General features: G+C 35.3%; 1 protein-coding gene across 9 annotated transcripts in view; it reads left to right on the top strand.

The window, feature by feature from the left end:
* Window positions 1–12,903, top strand: part of ZMYND8 (zinc finger, MYND-type containing 8) — a 61,377-nt gene that overhangs the window by 20,734 nt on the left and 27,740 nt on the right. For 8 of the 9 annotated variants that reach the window (XR_774493.1, XR_774496.1, XR_774495.1 and 5 more), the window contains exons 3-7: window positions 3,938–4,086; window positions 8,593–8,811; window positions 9,705–9,818; window positions 11,544–11,636; window positions 12,815–12,902. Coding sequence is in view for 5 of the 9 variants with exons in the window: in XM_010569681.1 (XP_010567983.1) it covers window positions 3,938–4,086; window positions 8,593–8,811; window positions 9,705–9,818; window positions 11,544–11,636; window positions 12,815–12,902 (663 nt within the window). In the remaining 4 variants the exon portion in view is untranslated. The remainder of the gene's footprint in view (window positions 1–3,937; window positions 4,087–8,592; window positions 8,812–9,704; window positions 9,819–11,543; window positions 11,637–12,814; window position 12,903) is intronic. The other variant, XM_010569682.1, reaches the window with a different exon arrangement.

Below are 12,903 nucleotides of genomic sequence, written 5' to 3' on the forward strand. Positions count from 1 at the left end.
ATTAGGATTTTTATTGTCATAATTGCTTAAGGATTGGAGGAGGCAGACATTACATTTTTCACACTTTTAGGTGACATACCTTACCTGGCAATTCTTTGTATTGTCATATCAATCTAAATTTTGGCCTAAATGGGGTGGGAGGCAGATTTGCTTGAATTGAAACAAGTAACAATAATGGTCTCCGACACATTGTATTGGTTTAGTTCAGCCTAGGCATGTTAAGAATATAACTAGTCCTAAATGCTGCCTACAAGTATAAAAGGGGAGGGGTGAAAAGGAAAAAAAAAAAAAAATCACATTTCTTAGTGTCGAAGAAAACTCAAAACATGAAAAGTTTTTGTTTGTTTATTTAAACCAGCTTAACTACATTTTGCCAAAATTTTATAACTTATGTCAACAGAAAAGTTTGTCTGAGAGCCAACACTACATTTCTGCTAGGCAGCACTGCTGAAATAGCTGTGCCTACATAACTCTAGTGGCAGACACTTTTCCTAGGATTGTTGAAATTACATGTGGTGTTAGCCTGGTGCAGCTATTCTAGATGAATACAACTCAGGATGGGCAAATGCTTCTACATCTCTCTTCCCTCCTTCAGTTATATCTTCTTCCATCTATCTTATCATATGTTTTTCATATTTATTTATAGTTTTCTTTATCGTTATCTTGACACACGTTACCAAGCTTTTGGTCAATCAGAAGTCACCATATAGCACCACGTTTTCCGTAGAATTGTGTAGAAAGAAGTCAAAACCACTGCTTTTTTCTGTGCGGTTATATATTTGGGGAAGAAAAAATTTCAGAGCTTTCAGGAACTGAAAAAAATGGTAACTTTACAGCTGATTAGGTAACAATTGCATCTTTCATATTTCTGGACCCATCTGAAAAAAGTATGATGCTGATGATAGTAGGTAAGATTGGCATTTTCACAAATTAATGTAGACCAGTGCAACATTTCTTGCATAGGAGAAGTTCTTCCACTATACCATTTCCATCTTTCTTTATATTTTCTTCCATACATGTAAGTAGCATATGTTCTTGAAATGCAATTTAGTCCGGAAATATCTTTTCAGAATACTTCTTGAGCTTGCATCGTGAGTAAGTTTTTGTGGGATCATAGTTTTTTTTGAGAATATTTTTTCAAAATGTTTTGCTATGTTACTAAGTGTGTGGCTTCTTGACATTGTTCTGCTCTTTCCACTAAATAATACATTATTTTCAATAAACTTAAACATATATGCAAGCATTCCAAGGTTAACATCAAGATTACATCATATGTATCGCTCCTATTTTTACATCAGTATTGTTTGGCCTTTTTCACAACAGAAAAAAGTAATTTCTTCCATAGTCAGTTCATGCTCAACTATTGTTCCAAATATTTTTTTTCTATTTAAAGTGCATAGGTTGTTAATCTTATCTCCATTTGTGCAAATCATTATTGCAGCCAATTTTATTTTTCCTTATTGACTGTTTCCCCTCCACATTTGCACAAAATGCAGAAATCATGTAGAAATGTAATCCAGTTTCTTCATTGTGCCATAGAACCTCTAAGATTTGTGCCATGTGACAAATTATCTTACTTTTGAATGCAATTCAGTGTTACTTTTCAATTTGACAGGGTATTATTCCGAATACAGTTTTAAGCTAAACTGTGTTTTACTAGCTCACTTGTTAGACTGTCTAATGAGAAAGTGTCAGTGGCTACATTGTGTGCAAGACTCCTTAAATGTGTTAAAATCATTCCTTGAGAGGAATGTTGTAGTTCAACAAAACTGTCTCGTTCAATAAATAGTTAAAAGTCAGACTGGGAGGTGTTTGTGGGAGAAAGGTGTTTGTCCACTGCCTATGTGAAATAGTCTAGTGCTGTGGTTTTCAGTATTTATCTATTTGGGGAACTTTCAGTATTTTTTGGTGGACCTTTTTATAGTTAATTTAAATCTGTTGAGAATAGACATGCTCTGATAAGTTGATCCAGTTACTTCTTGTTCTTGTACCTCTGATGTTCATTGGAGACTTCAGGTGAAGTGTTTCGGTGAGGTTTTGGTGACTTGGCAACTTGAGACAGCTCAGTCCATCACCCAGTGAGTCCTGGAAGGCAAGAATATGGATCCAGGAGGTAAAGGATATAGGATCATGGCAACCAGCAGTTTGATTGCCTCTGGCTTCTGTCAAATAGCTGCCAAAAACTGTTTGACAGAAAAAACTTTAAGGCAGCATTAATACCAAAAGCAGCATTTCTCCTTCTCGCTACATGTTCCCATCCAGTATAACTGCTTTGCTGAATGCATTACACGCGTTCGTGTGGCTGTGTAGTGAATGGGGTTATTGAAAAAAATTACTCAGATAAAAGTTATTTTTTAGACAGGTTTTATTACTGAATTGTTTAGTGTGCAGCCACAAAACATTTGCACTAGCACGTGTGAGTAGGGGATTGAAAATATGGGAATGACTTTGGGGAGAGTTCAGTTGTTTCTCTCTGATATTGATGACTTCTGATCCCTATGGTTTTATCTGTCATTTTGTTTTGTTGCATGCATTAAAAGCCTAAGGAAAAATTAAACGTGTAAAACCAACTCTGTTGAACTTTCACTTGTATTTTGTCAAGATCATTTCACTGTTCTATGATTATCTATTACAGCTGATGGCACACTTATTTCTTTTGAAAAATGTCAGTAAGTTCTTTGTAATTGAGCTGAGCATTCCATATTCATTAGGAATCATTTAAATTTTGTTCTGAGAAAATGAAGTTGCAAATGCTCTTATTTTTACCTCAGACATTTCTGATGAGCTTGTCAGTGATTTTTTTTTTTTTAAAGTGTATTGATTTTTTTAAGGCTGTAAATAATTCCTTCTGAATATTCTAATGAACACAAAACAGTGACCAAGTAAAGAAAGATGAATTAAAAATCTTTGAAGAATTAAAATAATTTAGCATAATTGGAGGAGTGAAGCACACATGAAGATCATCATAATAGGTATTCATTTGGTAGAGCTGTGTCTCAATTTCCTTCTAATTTTTTAAAGAATTTTGTGTGTGTTTTCATAAAATGCAGTTCAGAGCCACCAGGGCTACTTGTTGCTCGTGTGATGAGTTTAGACTAAGATGAAAATCCGTGACTTAGAGCAGCTGAGACACAGGCACACACTCCCTTCTGCCAGCTTTGTTACTTGGGATAGTAACTTCAGGCATAGATGGAAGCTGTGACTTATTACTTGTAATTTGCTTGGTTGAATGTGAGAGCTCTGACTGTGGGAGACACTGAAAAGTTAGGTCACTTTCTGTTTGTTGCTCTATCTTGCTGTCAAAGGTTACTACTTGACTGGGAGTCTTGTCTTAATTTTATGTTTATACAATCCAATTTAGCAGGTACTACAGATGACTAAGTATTTGAGGTAGCATATTTATTTCCAAACGATACGACAATTTAATTTTTTCTATTTCTACTTCAATAAGTTTATTTAAGTATGAGAAATAAATGATGAGGACTGACTTTCCTCTTGCCAGATTTTAACTTCTGTTGCTTATGTTCCTAAATTACCTGAATGAAGCTGTCAGGAACTGTTGTTAATGTTGTTTCTCTGCTTTTAAAGTGTATGACATAAATTAGCATAGCGCTCTGCTAAACTACAGACATAACTGTTGTTATACTTTATAAGATACCAGAATTTGAGATGAGGTGAATGGCCAGAATGCTGTGGGAAAAGGAAAAGAATATTTAATGTTAGTCTAAATTACTGAATTGAGTTGAGAGTTGAGAATTCACTTAACAGTGGCATTGCTTAGCAAGTCTGTGCTTCCAGTTTTGTGAGTGACTAGGTGAAAGGCAATAGAGAATTTTTATTCTGTTCAGTGAAGGAGTGTGAATGACAAACCATAACCTCATTTGAATGTTTTTCATTGAAATGCACTCTTCAACCATATTGTTTGCATCTGTTATAGATCCTGGCTCTGCTGAACGCACAGCACAAAAAAGGAAATTTCCCAGCCCTCCACATTCCTCTAATGGTCACTCGCCACAAGATGCATCAACAAGTCCTATAAAAAAGAAAAAGAAACCTGGTCTATTGAACAGTAATAATAAAGAGCAGGTAAGAGAAGTCATGGTCTTGTTATGCTAGAATATGAAACAGTGAGGGATGTAGAGACAGCTACAGGAGCTCTCTCCTCTTTAGGAAGCTCCATTTTTGTACTCTCAGAAGTGGATATTCATTTTTGAATGCAGTGGGTGTAGGAGGTGTCATTATAAGTTGCATTTGGATATTCTTTTATTTTTATTTTACATCTGTATGAGAAAGACCATCTGTGTCCTGCTGTTTGATTTCATAAAGCTAATACAATGTATAACCAATAAATGCAATTTTTAACAAAAGGATTGTGAAGGATTGTAACCACAACAACAGTAATAGCTGTTATTAATTAAAACCATTAAAAGGAAATGTTCAGTGACGTAATATCCTAAATTAAGAAGGATCTCATAATGTCAGTGGAAGTCCCTCATCTGCTTTTAGTCCTACTGCTAATTATTAACAAAAGTCCAGCTCCTTCCTTGGTACTCTTCAGATTCCCTCCCCTTCCTTTAAATTGCTGGGCAGTGTACGCTCCTACCAAATGAGTTAAATCAAAGGGTCACATTGACAGTACTTTTCAGTCTCCATGCTTGAAACCTTATTTTCAGTGTCTTCTGAATACTGAATTTATAGGATTTGTTGCAGTTCTTAAAAGAATTTGACTCCAGAAGACTTCGACAATTTCTGATTCATTGTATGATGCAAGTGAAAGAATTATATTAAGTGTATTGAATAACAAATACTGTAAAGCATCTGCATCATCTTGGAGGAGATTACATGAAAGCAGTCTTTAGCCTTACTGAAATTGTTTTTCATTTAATTTAATAATGACATGTCTGTGTATTTTTCAATGTTTTTTGCCAGGATCATATAAATACAGGATTAAGTTCTGAGAGTTTAAAGCACTTTTTGCTGGTCTAACAGCATCCACATTAAATATTATCCTGGTACAATTGCACTGGTTAAGAAAGAAAATGAAATTCCTAATCAGTGCAGTTGTCCTGAAACAAAGACTTTGAATAAATCAGGGCTTGATAGAGAACAGTCTTACTGTGTCAAGTGTATTTTATTTAAGGATAATTGGGAGGTCTAGTAATAGCATGTGTAGGCATGCTTGCACTAGTTTAATGTGGTCAGTTTGGCTTTTACTGAGCTTCACTGCAGGCTGTATAAATTCCTCTACATCCTGGACATTTACTGCGGAGATGTTGCCCCACTGAAGTCTGAGCTTCTAACTGTGCAGTGTAGAGATAATTTTACAAGCAGTGGAATTGAATCTTAGGGTACTAATTTCCACTTTTTATTCATGCATTTAAAAACATATGTGAAAACACAACTGCAGTTGTTGAACCTGATACGTTCCCCTCGGTAAATCCTTTTCTGTTTTCCAGGTATCTCAGACCTGAAATATTACAGGATAGAATAAAGCTGTATAACTAATGAAGAAAAGCAATCAGACTTGCTTATTTTGCTCTGTTTGTTACAAGTTAGCGAGAAAATACCATGTGTTTAGTTTTGTTTAGCTTTTGCAAGTTGTTTTTAATTTAATGTTTTCTTGCATGTCAAATTTGAAATGGGCATGCCTGAAGATTGTTGTTTCTAAAGTAGGTGCAAAATTCTGCTCTATATGGTAGCAGGAGTCGTTGAAGATTATTTTACTGCTGAACAGATGTGAGCTAAGCACAGTTACTTGTTTTGCTTTCAGGTTAAGTTTCAAGTTTAATGTAGTATAATATAGCTGATAGTTGTGGTTCTGATTGGCTGATAAATCCATTTTGAGGTATGACAACATCACTGGAAACCTAACTTAATATTCTACATTATGAAGTGTTTTAATATTTGAGTATTTCAAGATACCATTACTAAAGTTATAGTTTCATGAAGCTTCGTATTACATGTTGTGGATGCAGTAACAGATCTTCAGAATGGTGCCAACAGGTATTTAAAATATTGAAATACCAGGAAAGAATTATGGAATTGTAGAATGTAGCTAAGACAGGTTAAAAATCAGGAACTTCTGACACTTTAATTGGTCAGTAATAGTGTAATTGAAGTTGTCAGCTTGTTTTAATACTAGCTTCAACATTAATTTAAACAATAGATATAGTGATCTTTTTCTCCCCAAAACAGCACTACAATACTTTCCTTTTTTCTTCAGTTTTCTGTGTCATTCTACAAGTCTTAACTTTTTAATAACGACTTTAAAACAAGCTACCACCTATTTGAGCTTGAATTGGCTAGTTGTGAAACAGTTGAGAAAAAGCTTTTCTTTCAAAACTGTTAAAATTTAAACTCTTAAAATATTTTACTCTGATTAGAACAAGTGAAAAGGTCCTTTGATGCAGTTGAATCATTCATTTTCAGTCCTTTAGTTTTGTTGTTTGGGTCTTCTTTGAGTCTCAGAACCTTTTTTACAGAAAATAAATTCCTCTCATGCTCTAGCAAGAACAGATTTCTCTTCAATTTGGATGTTATGAGCTGATTTCTGTGGAATATTTTCACAGGTTTTGTATTTGTCTTAAAGCAGTATCTTTGATTCTTAGGAAGTTAGTGTGGATATACTGCTTATACCACTTCAAAGTCAGAATACGTATTAAATTCTTCTGGTAATTTCCTTTATCTGCAGTTGAGGAAATGCCCCATAGCTGCATCTCCACGTAAACACTATTGAGATTTTGGTCTCACAGCTGTGTTGCATATAGCTGCAAACAAAACATGTTTCTGCTCTGTAAATTGCAACTTTCCCTTCTTCGCTTTGGGTTTCCATATGCCTTTGTATCTGTTTGAATGATGGTAGTAGTAATGCATTCGAAATGTAGTTAAAGCCTTATGCTGTCCCTCTTACTCCACAGGATCTCATAGAACCTTCCTTCTGAAAGTCTTGTCATGTTATATGATTAAATATATATATATATATATAAAGAAAGTACAGAAAATAACACTTTGCCCGTTCCTGTGGTGGGAACACAGTATCTATTTAGTAGCCGTATCATCTGTAGAATAGAAAATGAAAAACACCAAAACTGATAGAATTTCAAGTAACATTTTAGGTAGCAGAATGCTTCGGGAATGTTTGTGGGTAACATCCTTCCTTTGCCTAAAATACACAGTGTTAGATAATTGCAGATGAAATCTCTTCTGGTGTATCTTTTGAGATACAACATCTTCAGCTGGGTTGTCACTTCTGTGTCATCTAATTTGACTTTGAAGGTCCTCTATTCATGCAAATAATTAGACCTTGTCCTTTGTAACTTTAAAAATCTAGAAATATCGTGGTCCAAGCTGGCATGCTGGTGGTTTCTTGTGACATTAATTTATGCCGTGTGTGACTAATTTTGTACAGGATGCTGGAAAGGTATGGAACGTGCATATGGTTGCACTGTTCTATGAGTCATGTGGGCATGTGACAGCTCACAGGTCTAAGAACTGGAAGATGTGTAAATGGTGTAGGATGCATGCAAAATTACCTGAGAACCAAAGAAAATGGTTCTGCAAACTAAAGGCATTTGGATAGTTACAAGTAATGTCATGAGGAAATGGTTTTACATCAAACAAAAAAATGACAGTAAATAAACTGCCTAAAACTCAAATTGTTTCCCTCCATGCTTTCCTCAGCAAACCACCCCTATAATTAATACCAAACAGAAAACTTAAGTTCCCTTGTCATTAATAAATAGAATGTAGTTTTACAATAAATGTTAGCAGCTCTTCAAGGCTGATCTAACAAGCTTAAGGTATCTGGGCACCCATTTTAGCCAACCCAGGCTCTTCACTTCTTGAGTTTTGGCATCAGCTGTGTTATCTTTGAGCTGTCTGGGGCTCAAGTGGAAGACTAGTTCATACAGTTCACAAAGTTAACACTGTTTTCTAGTGCAGGCAAACCAGTAGAGATTGTGAGTCTTAAATTCTGATAAGCATATAAATGGTGGATTAAATCTTTCCCAGTGTTCCTGGTCCTGTAGCAGAGGTGGCTGTTCAGGATGTGAATTTTCTCCTTTGTCATCCTACTCTACGGTTTGCCTTATTAATCAAAATCAGGACTGGCTTGCTTCGTTGTACAAAGTTGTGAACTACTGCAACTTAGGACAGATTTGCATGGTGTTCAACTTCTTGTTTCAGGACTAATTTCTTCAGTTGTTCCAGGTTTAGCCACCACTAAATATCTTAGTATTTAGCTTACACAGCCCCATGAAATTCTGAGTTTAGAGGACCTAATACCTTCTATAGCAATACTTCTTTCTTGAAGATAAAAATGTTTACTTACTTTTGTTGGATTGCATGTCTTGCACTCAATGCCCTCACTTGCCACAAAAATTTATTTTCAATCTTGAGTTCAAACTGGTATTGGACATCTGAATAAGAAGTAAACTCCTTTATGAATGATTTTGTGCAATTAGTAAGATGAGCTTGCATGAATGTTAATCAAACTCTGTAAACTGCTGTTTGCTTATATATTATGAATATTATTATTTGAAAAAATGCAAATTTGTTTTGAAACCAAACCTGTTTTTCTTGCCTACATTTCAGTCAGAACTAAGACATGGTCCGTTTTACTATATGAAGCAGCCACTCACCACAGACCCTGTTGATGTTGTACCACAGGATGGACGGAATGATTTCTATTGCTGGGTTTGTCATCGGGAAGGCCAAGTCCTCTGCTGTGAACTCTGTCCTCGGGTATATCATGCTAAGTGTCTGAAACTGACAGCGGAACCAGAGGGGGATTGGTTTTGCCCAGAATGTGAGGTTAGTTTGATATAAGGAGTGGATTTCTTTCTTGTTTGTGAGATATAAGCAGAGATATTTTGCATTCTGAAATGTTTCTCATTTATTTCTATATTGCCTCTTGGGAAAGGTACCAGAAAAATTTTTACAGAAGAGGAGGCATTCATTGCTGTGTCACCACTTTTTCTGTGTGTGTACCTGCATGGTGTTTGCCTTCTTACCACAAGTCTTCAACTTCCTTTGTTTCCATCTCTAAAGAAGGCACCATTGCAAAGACTGATCTCTTCATCAGGCACCTCTAATTCTGAAAACATTCTGCAGTTTTGACTAGTTTAACTTGTGCTTCTTCTAGTGGGCTGATCAGCTCTGCAGCAGTGCAGAAAAAAATTGTACTGTAAGGGCCTACATAAACAAGTGATTATTTTATTACTTTTTTTTTTTTTCTGCAGGGCTGAGGAAGAATTTAATCATTCCTCTCCAGTGATTCCTGGGGATAGAATACTTAGCATTGAAGTATCTTTAATGAAAGCAAATGGGTTAATCGCATGTTTTTCTTTGATCACATATTATATTAGAGCCCAGGTGACCTCACTCGTTCATATTGCTGTGAACCTGCATTGTATTTGGGAATTTTATGTATTCACACATTCACTTTGCGTGATCTCGAAAACGATGGAGAATTTTCTGGTATTTCCCCCTGTTTTTTTTTTCCCTTTGTTTTTTTTAATTAACATACCCAGAACAAAAAACAAGTAAAACAAGCACCTGAAGTACTTATATACTGCATCATCAGAATTTTTTTGTTTCTTATAAGATAGTTATTATCTTCCATTTGAATGCTAGAATGTTTCAGTAGAGAAGAATTTGCCTAGAAATGTTTGCTGACGAAATATTTTTTTAATCTTAACTTTTAGAAAATCACAGTCGCAGAATGCATAGAAACACAGAGTAAAGCTATGACAATGCTCACCATTGAACAGCTATCATATTTACTGAAGTTTGCACTACAGAAAATGAAACAGCCAGGGGTAAGGAAGATTTTTTTTTTTTCATGTTTGTCATAATCCTGGGGTTTGCTTCCTTTTGTGGATTATGAACCTTGTTTATTTTGTCAGATTGTATGTGACCACTTCTGTGCTGTCTACCACCTGTCTAGTACAGACAGATTAGTTTAGGCTGTATAGACTGTTGCGGAGTGCATTTAAAATGTAGTTTCTGGATGTAACTTCTGGATGTAGTTTCAGTGGGTGTAGTGAAAATACAATGTGGCTTTCCAGTGGGACGTGGTAGTTTCTCACTCTCTGAAAGTGGACAGTGCTGGCTCTGAGATACAAGGGGAATGAGGAGACATGATCTCTTACTAGTATAGTTATATGGGCAGGAACCCTAGGCACAGAGACTCTTATATTATTGTTTATACCTGTTGAAAACCTATCTTCTACCTGTTAGTAGAAATTGTTCTTACCACAAAAGTTGTTTGTATCATATACTTCTAAAATGTTGCAGAAATTTTCCTCCATGTGGTGAAGACCTGTGGCATTAAATTTTATGCCATATGAGGCTGCTGTTCTATGAATTTTTATCATGGAGGTAGAATTGGTTTTCCTCCAACTTGTACCTATCTCTGTGTGTCTGTCTTAGACTGACTTCTCAAAATCACCATGCCACAAAGTTTCAGCTGTTCCAGTCACTCATTCTTTCTTCTAAGTTTCAACAATTCTGGTCACTTGTTCTTCATCATGCAAGCTTTGCCTAGTTTTCACATGTGTGAAGATAACAGTAAATCAAAATACAATGTGATGAATTAGCAAGGGTTGTCTTAACTCGTGCTGCCTTCTTGTTCTCTTACGTAAGTTAGAGGAGCAGGGGGGGTGTCCCTGTGCCTGCAGTGTTGTACTGAAATATGTTGGGAAAACCAGATGTGCAGAATCATGGAACTCTGATCTCTCTATGATAAGTATTTTAGCAGAACGATCATGGCAATTTCTGGGAAGATTACTCTTAAATACTGACAGATTTTGGCTCTTGGAATCCTTTTACTCTGGGGTGGTAAATACTGTCCTATTAGATGAAGCCATTAGAAGCTTTAAGTGCTGCTTTTCAGTAGCAGTGTCAGTGTTTGTTTATATTGAATTCACAAAGTGTTTTGAAAATGTGGTTAGAAAGCTAATGAATGCTATTGAGATATTTTGCTCTTTAGGCATTTTTACTAATAACCTGTTGTTTTGGTTCCTGAGGACTTTAATTGGTTGTGTTCCAAGAATTTCAGTTCCTCCACATTAGCAGATACAATGTAGAGTCCCACTGATAAAAGTTTGAAGGTGTTTGAATTACCAAGCCACCATTGTTTTGAAAGTTAAGAGTCTAACGAGAGTCTGTAAAAGAAGTATTTGTGAGTCTAGTGAATCAGAAATTTAGTGTCTTTATACTGCTAAAAACTATGTGTTGAACCTCATCTGATACTCCCCACAAAAAACCCTACTGTAAGTAATAACAGTACCTTTTACAAACCCCCTAACTTCTGCAATTCATTACTTCCAGCATTTGAAAAATAAGTTAAATGAGACCTTTTTGTTCCTCTTGTTCTGCCAATACTTTATTACTTCACAAAATTTTATAATTACCTTTAAAGAATTTTCAATGACATCACAGTTGCAAGTACTATTAGAAAATGTGAGTATTGTGTCATTGATGAAACTGTTCAGTATTAATAAGCAGTGTGATTTTTTTTCTTTTTTTTTTTTTCCTAACAGACAGAGCCATTTCAAAAGCCAGTTTCACTGGATCAACACCCAGATTATGCAGAATATATCTTTCATCCAATGGACCTTTGTACATTAGAGAAGGTTTGTATGAAGCTAAGAGAGGAAGGTTCCTTGAGTTTGGTTGCTATCAGTAAGATTTCTGGAGTGTTTGATGGGAGGGGGAGAGAGGTTGCTTGAAAATAATTTTGATGCCTTTTTTTTTTGTTTGTTTTGTTTTGTTTTGTTATTATAAATGCCAGTTCAGTTACAGCTTAAAAACGATCACATGCCAACTGAACAAGTCCACTATTTTGTCTGAACCAGCAACAAATGTTCAGGAAAAACAGTATGAAGAAGATAAGCTTACACTGATGACTTCCTCCTGTATAAATTCATCTAATTCCAGGAAGGATACTGTGGGGAGACTTTATTAACCAGAGTTTGCATTTTATCATCATGTTTGTTAGCTATTAATGGATTACTGGTCCAATAATTTGGGACTGTTTGAGTGTATATCCAGGGGTCATTCCAGACTCAGTACTTGTTGAATGATCAGTAAAATATAATCCCCACTGCACCTGAGGTGTAAAAGAAAAAAGAAAGTCAAGAGGTGGATAATGGGAATTTAATTTTCAGTTTAATAATAATTTAAAAGTTTCAAATCATGAAGAAGTTCTCTATTCTCTACTGCTTATGAAGAGTGAAACATTGCAGAGCTTTGTTTTGCTAGGACCTGGTGAAGACGCAACAGGTTTTCATTCTCCATGTCCTTACAGTGGAGGTCGATGTCTTTATGGTATAAAAGTGTAACAAAACCATGTGACAGATTTTATCTAATTGAATTACTTTACCCAGGGGGTAGACTGGAATATCAAACATACTGTCTTATGTACTATGCCCAATAATTTTTTCTGAGTCTTGTAAAAATTAAAAAATAAAAATGCTGTGGAGCAATAATATATCAGTAGAATAAATGAAGGACTCAGTTTTCTGCAGAGACGTCAAGTGGAACACTGTTTCAGGAAATTAACAATTTTTTTGGAAATCTGGTCTAAATAATTCATTATTTAGAGTTAATTTAGGCAGTTCATACATTTTCAGGGCAGTCAAAAGACACCCTGAATTTGACAGATTCTTAAGTATTTAGAATTATAAGTCTTACAGTAAATAAGTAGTCAATTTTATTAATTGTATGACTGATAGGAAACAATGTTCAGGAAGAATCTGTCACTTTTTACTCATTTCTGTTTCCTGATACATTCTTAATTTTTTCTTTACAGAATGTTAAAAGGAAAATGTACGGTTGCACTGAAGCATTTTTGGCTGATGCCAAATGGATTTTGCACAACTGCATTATTTACAATGGGGG

Source organism: Haliaeetus leucocephalus, unplaced genomic scaffold, assembly GCF_000737465.1.
Source record: "Haliaeetus leucocephalus isolate CR32 unplaced genomic scaffold, Haliaeetus_leucocephalus-4.0 Scaffold273, whole genome shotgun sequence".
In the NCBI taxonomy this organism is placed as follows: Eukaryota; Metazoa; Chordata; class Aves; order Accipitriformes; family Accipitridae; genus Haliaeetus; species Haliaeetus leucocephalus.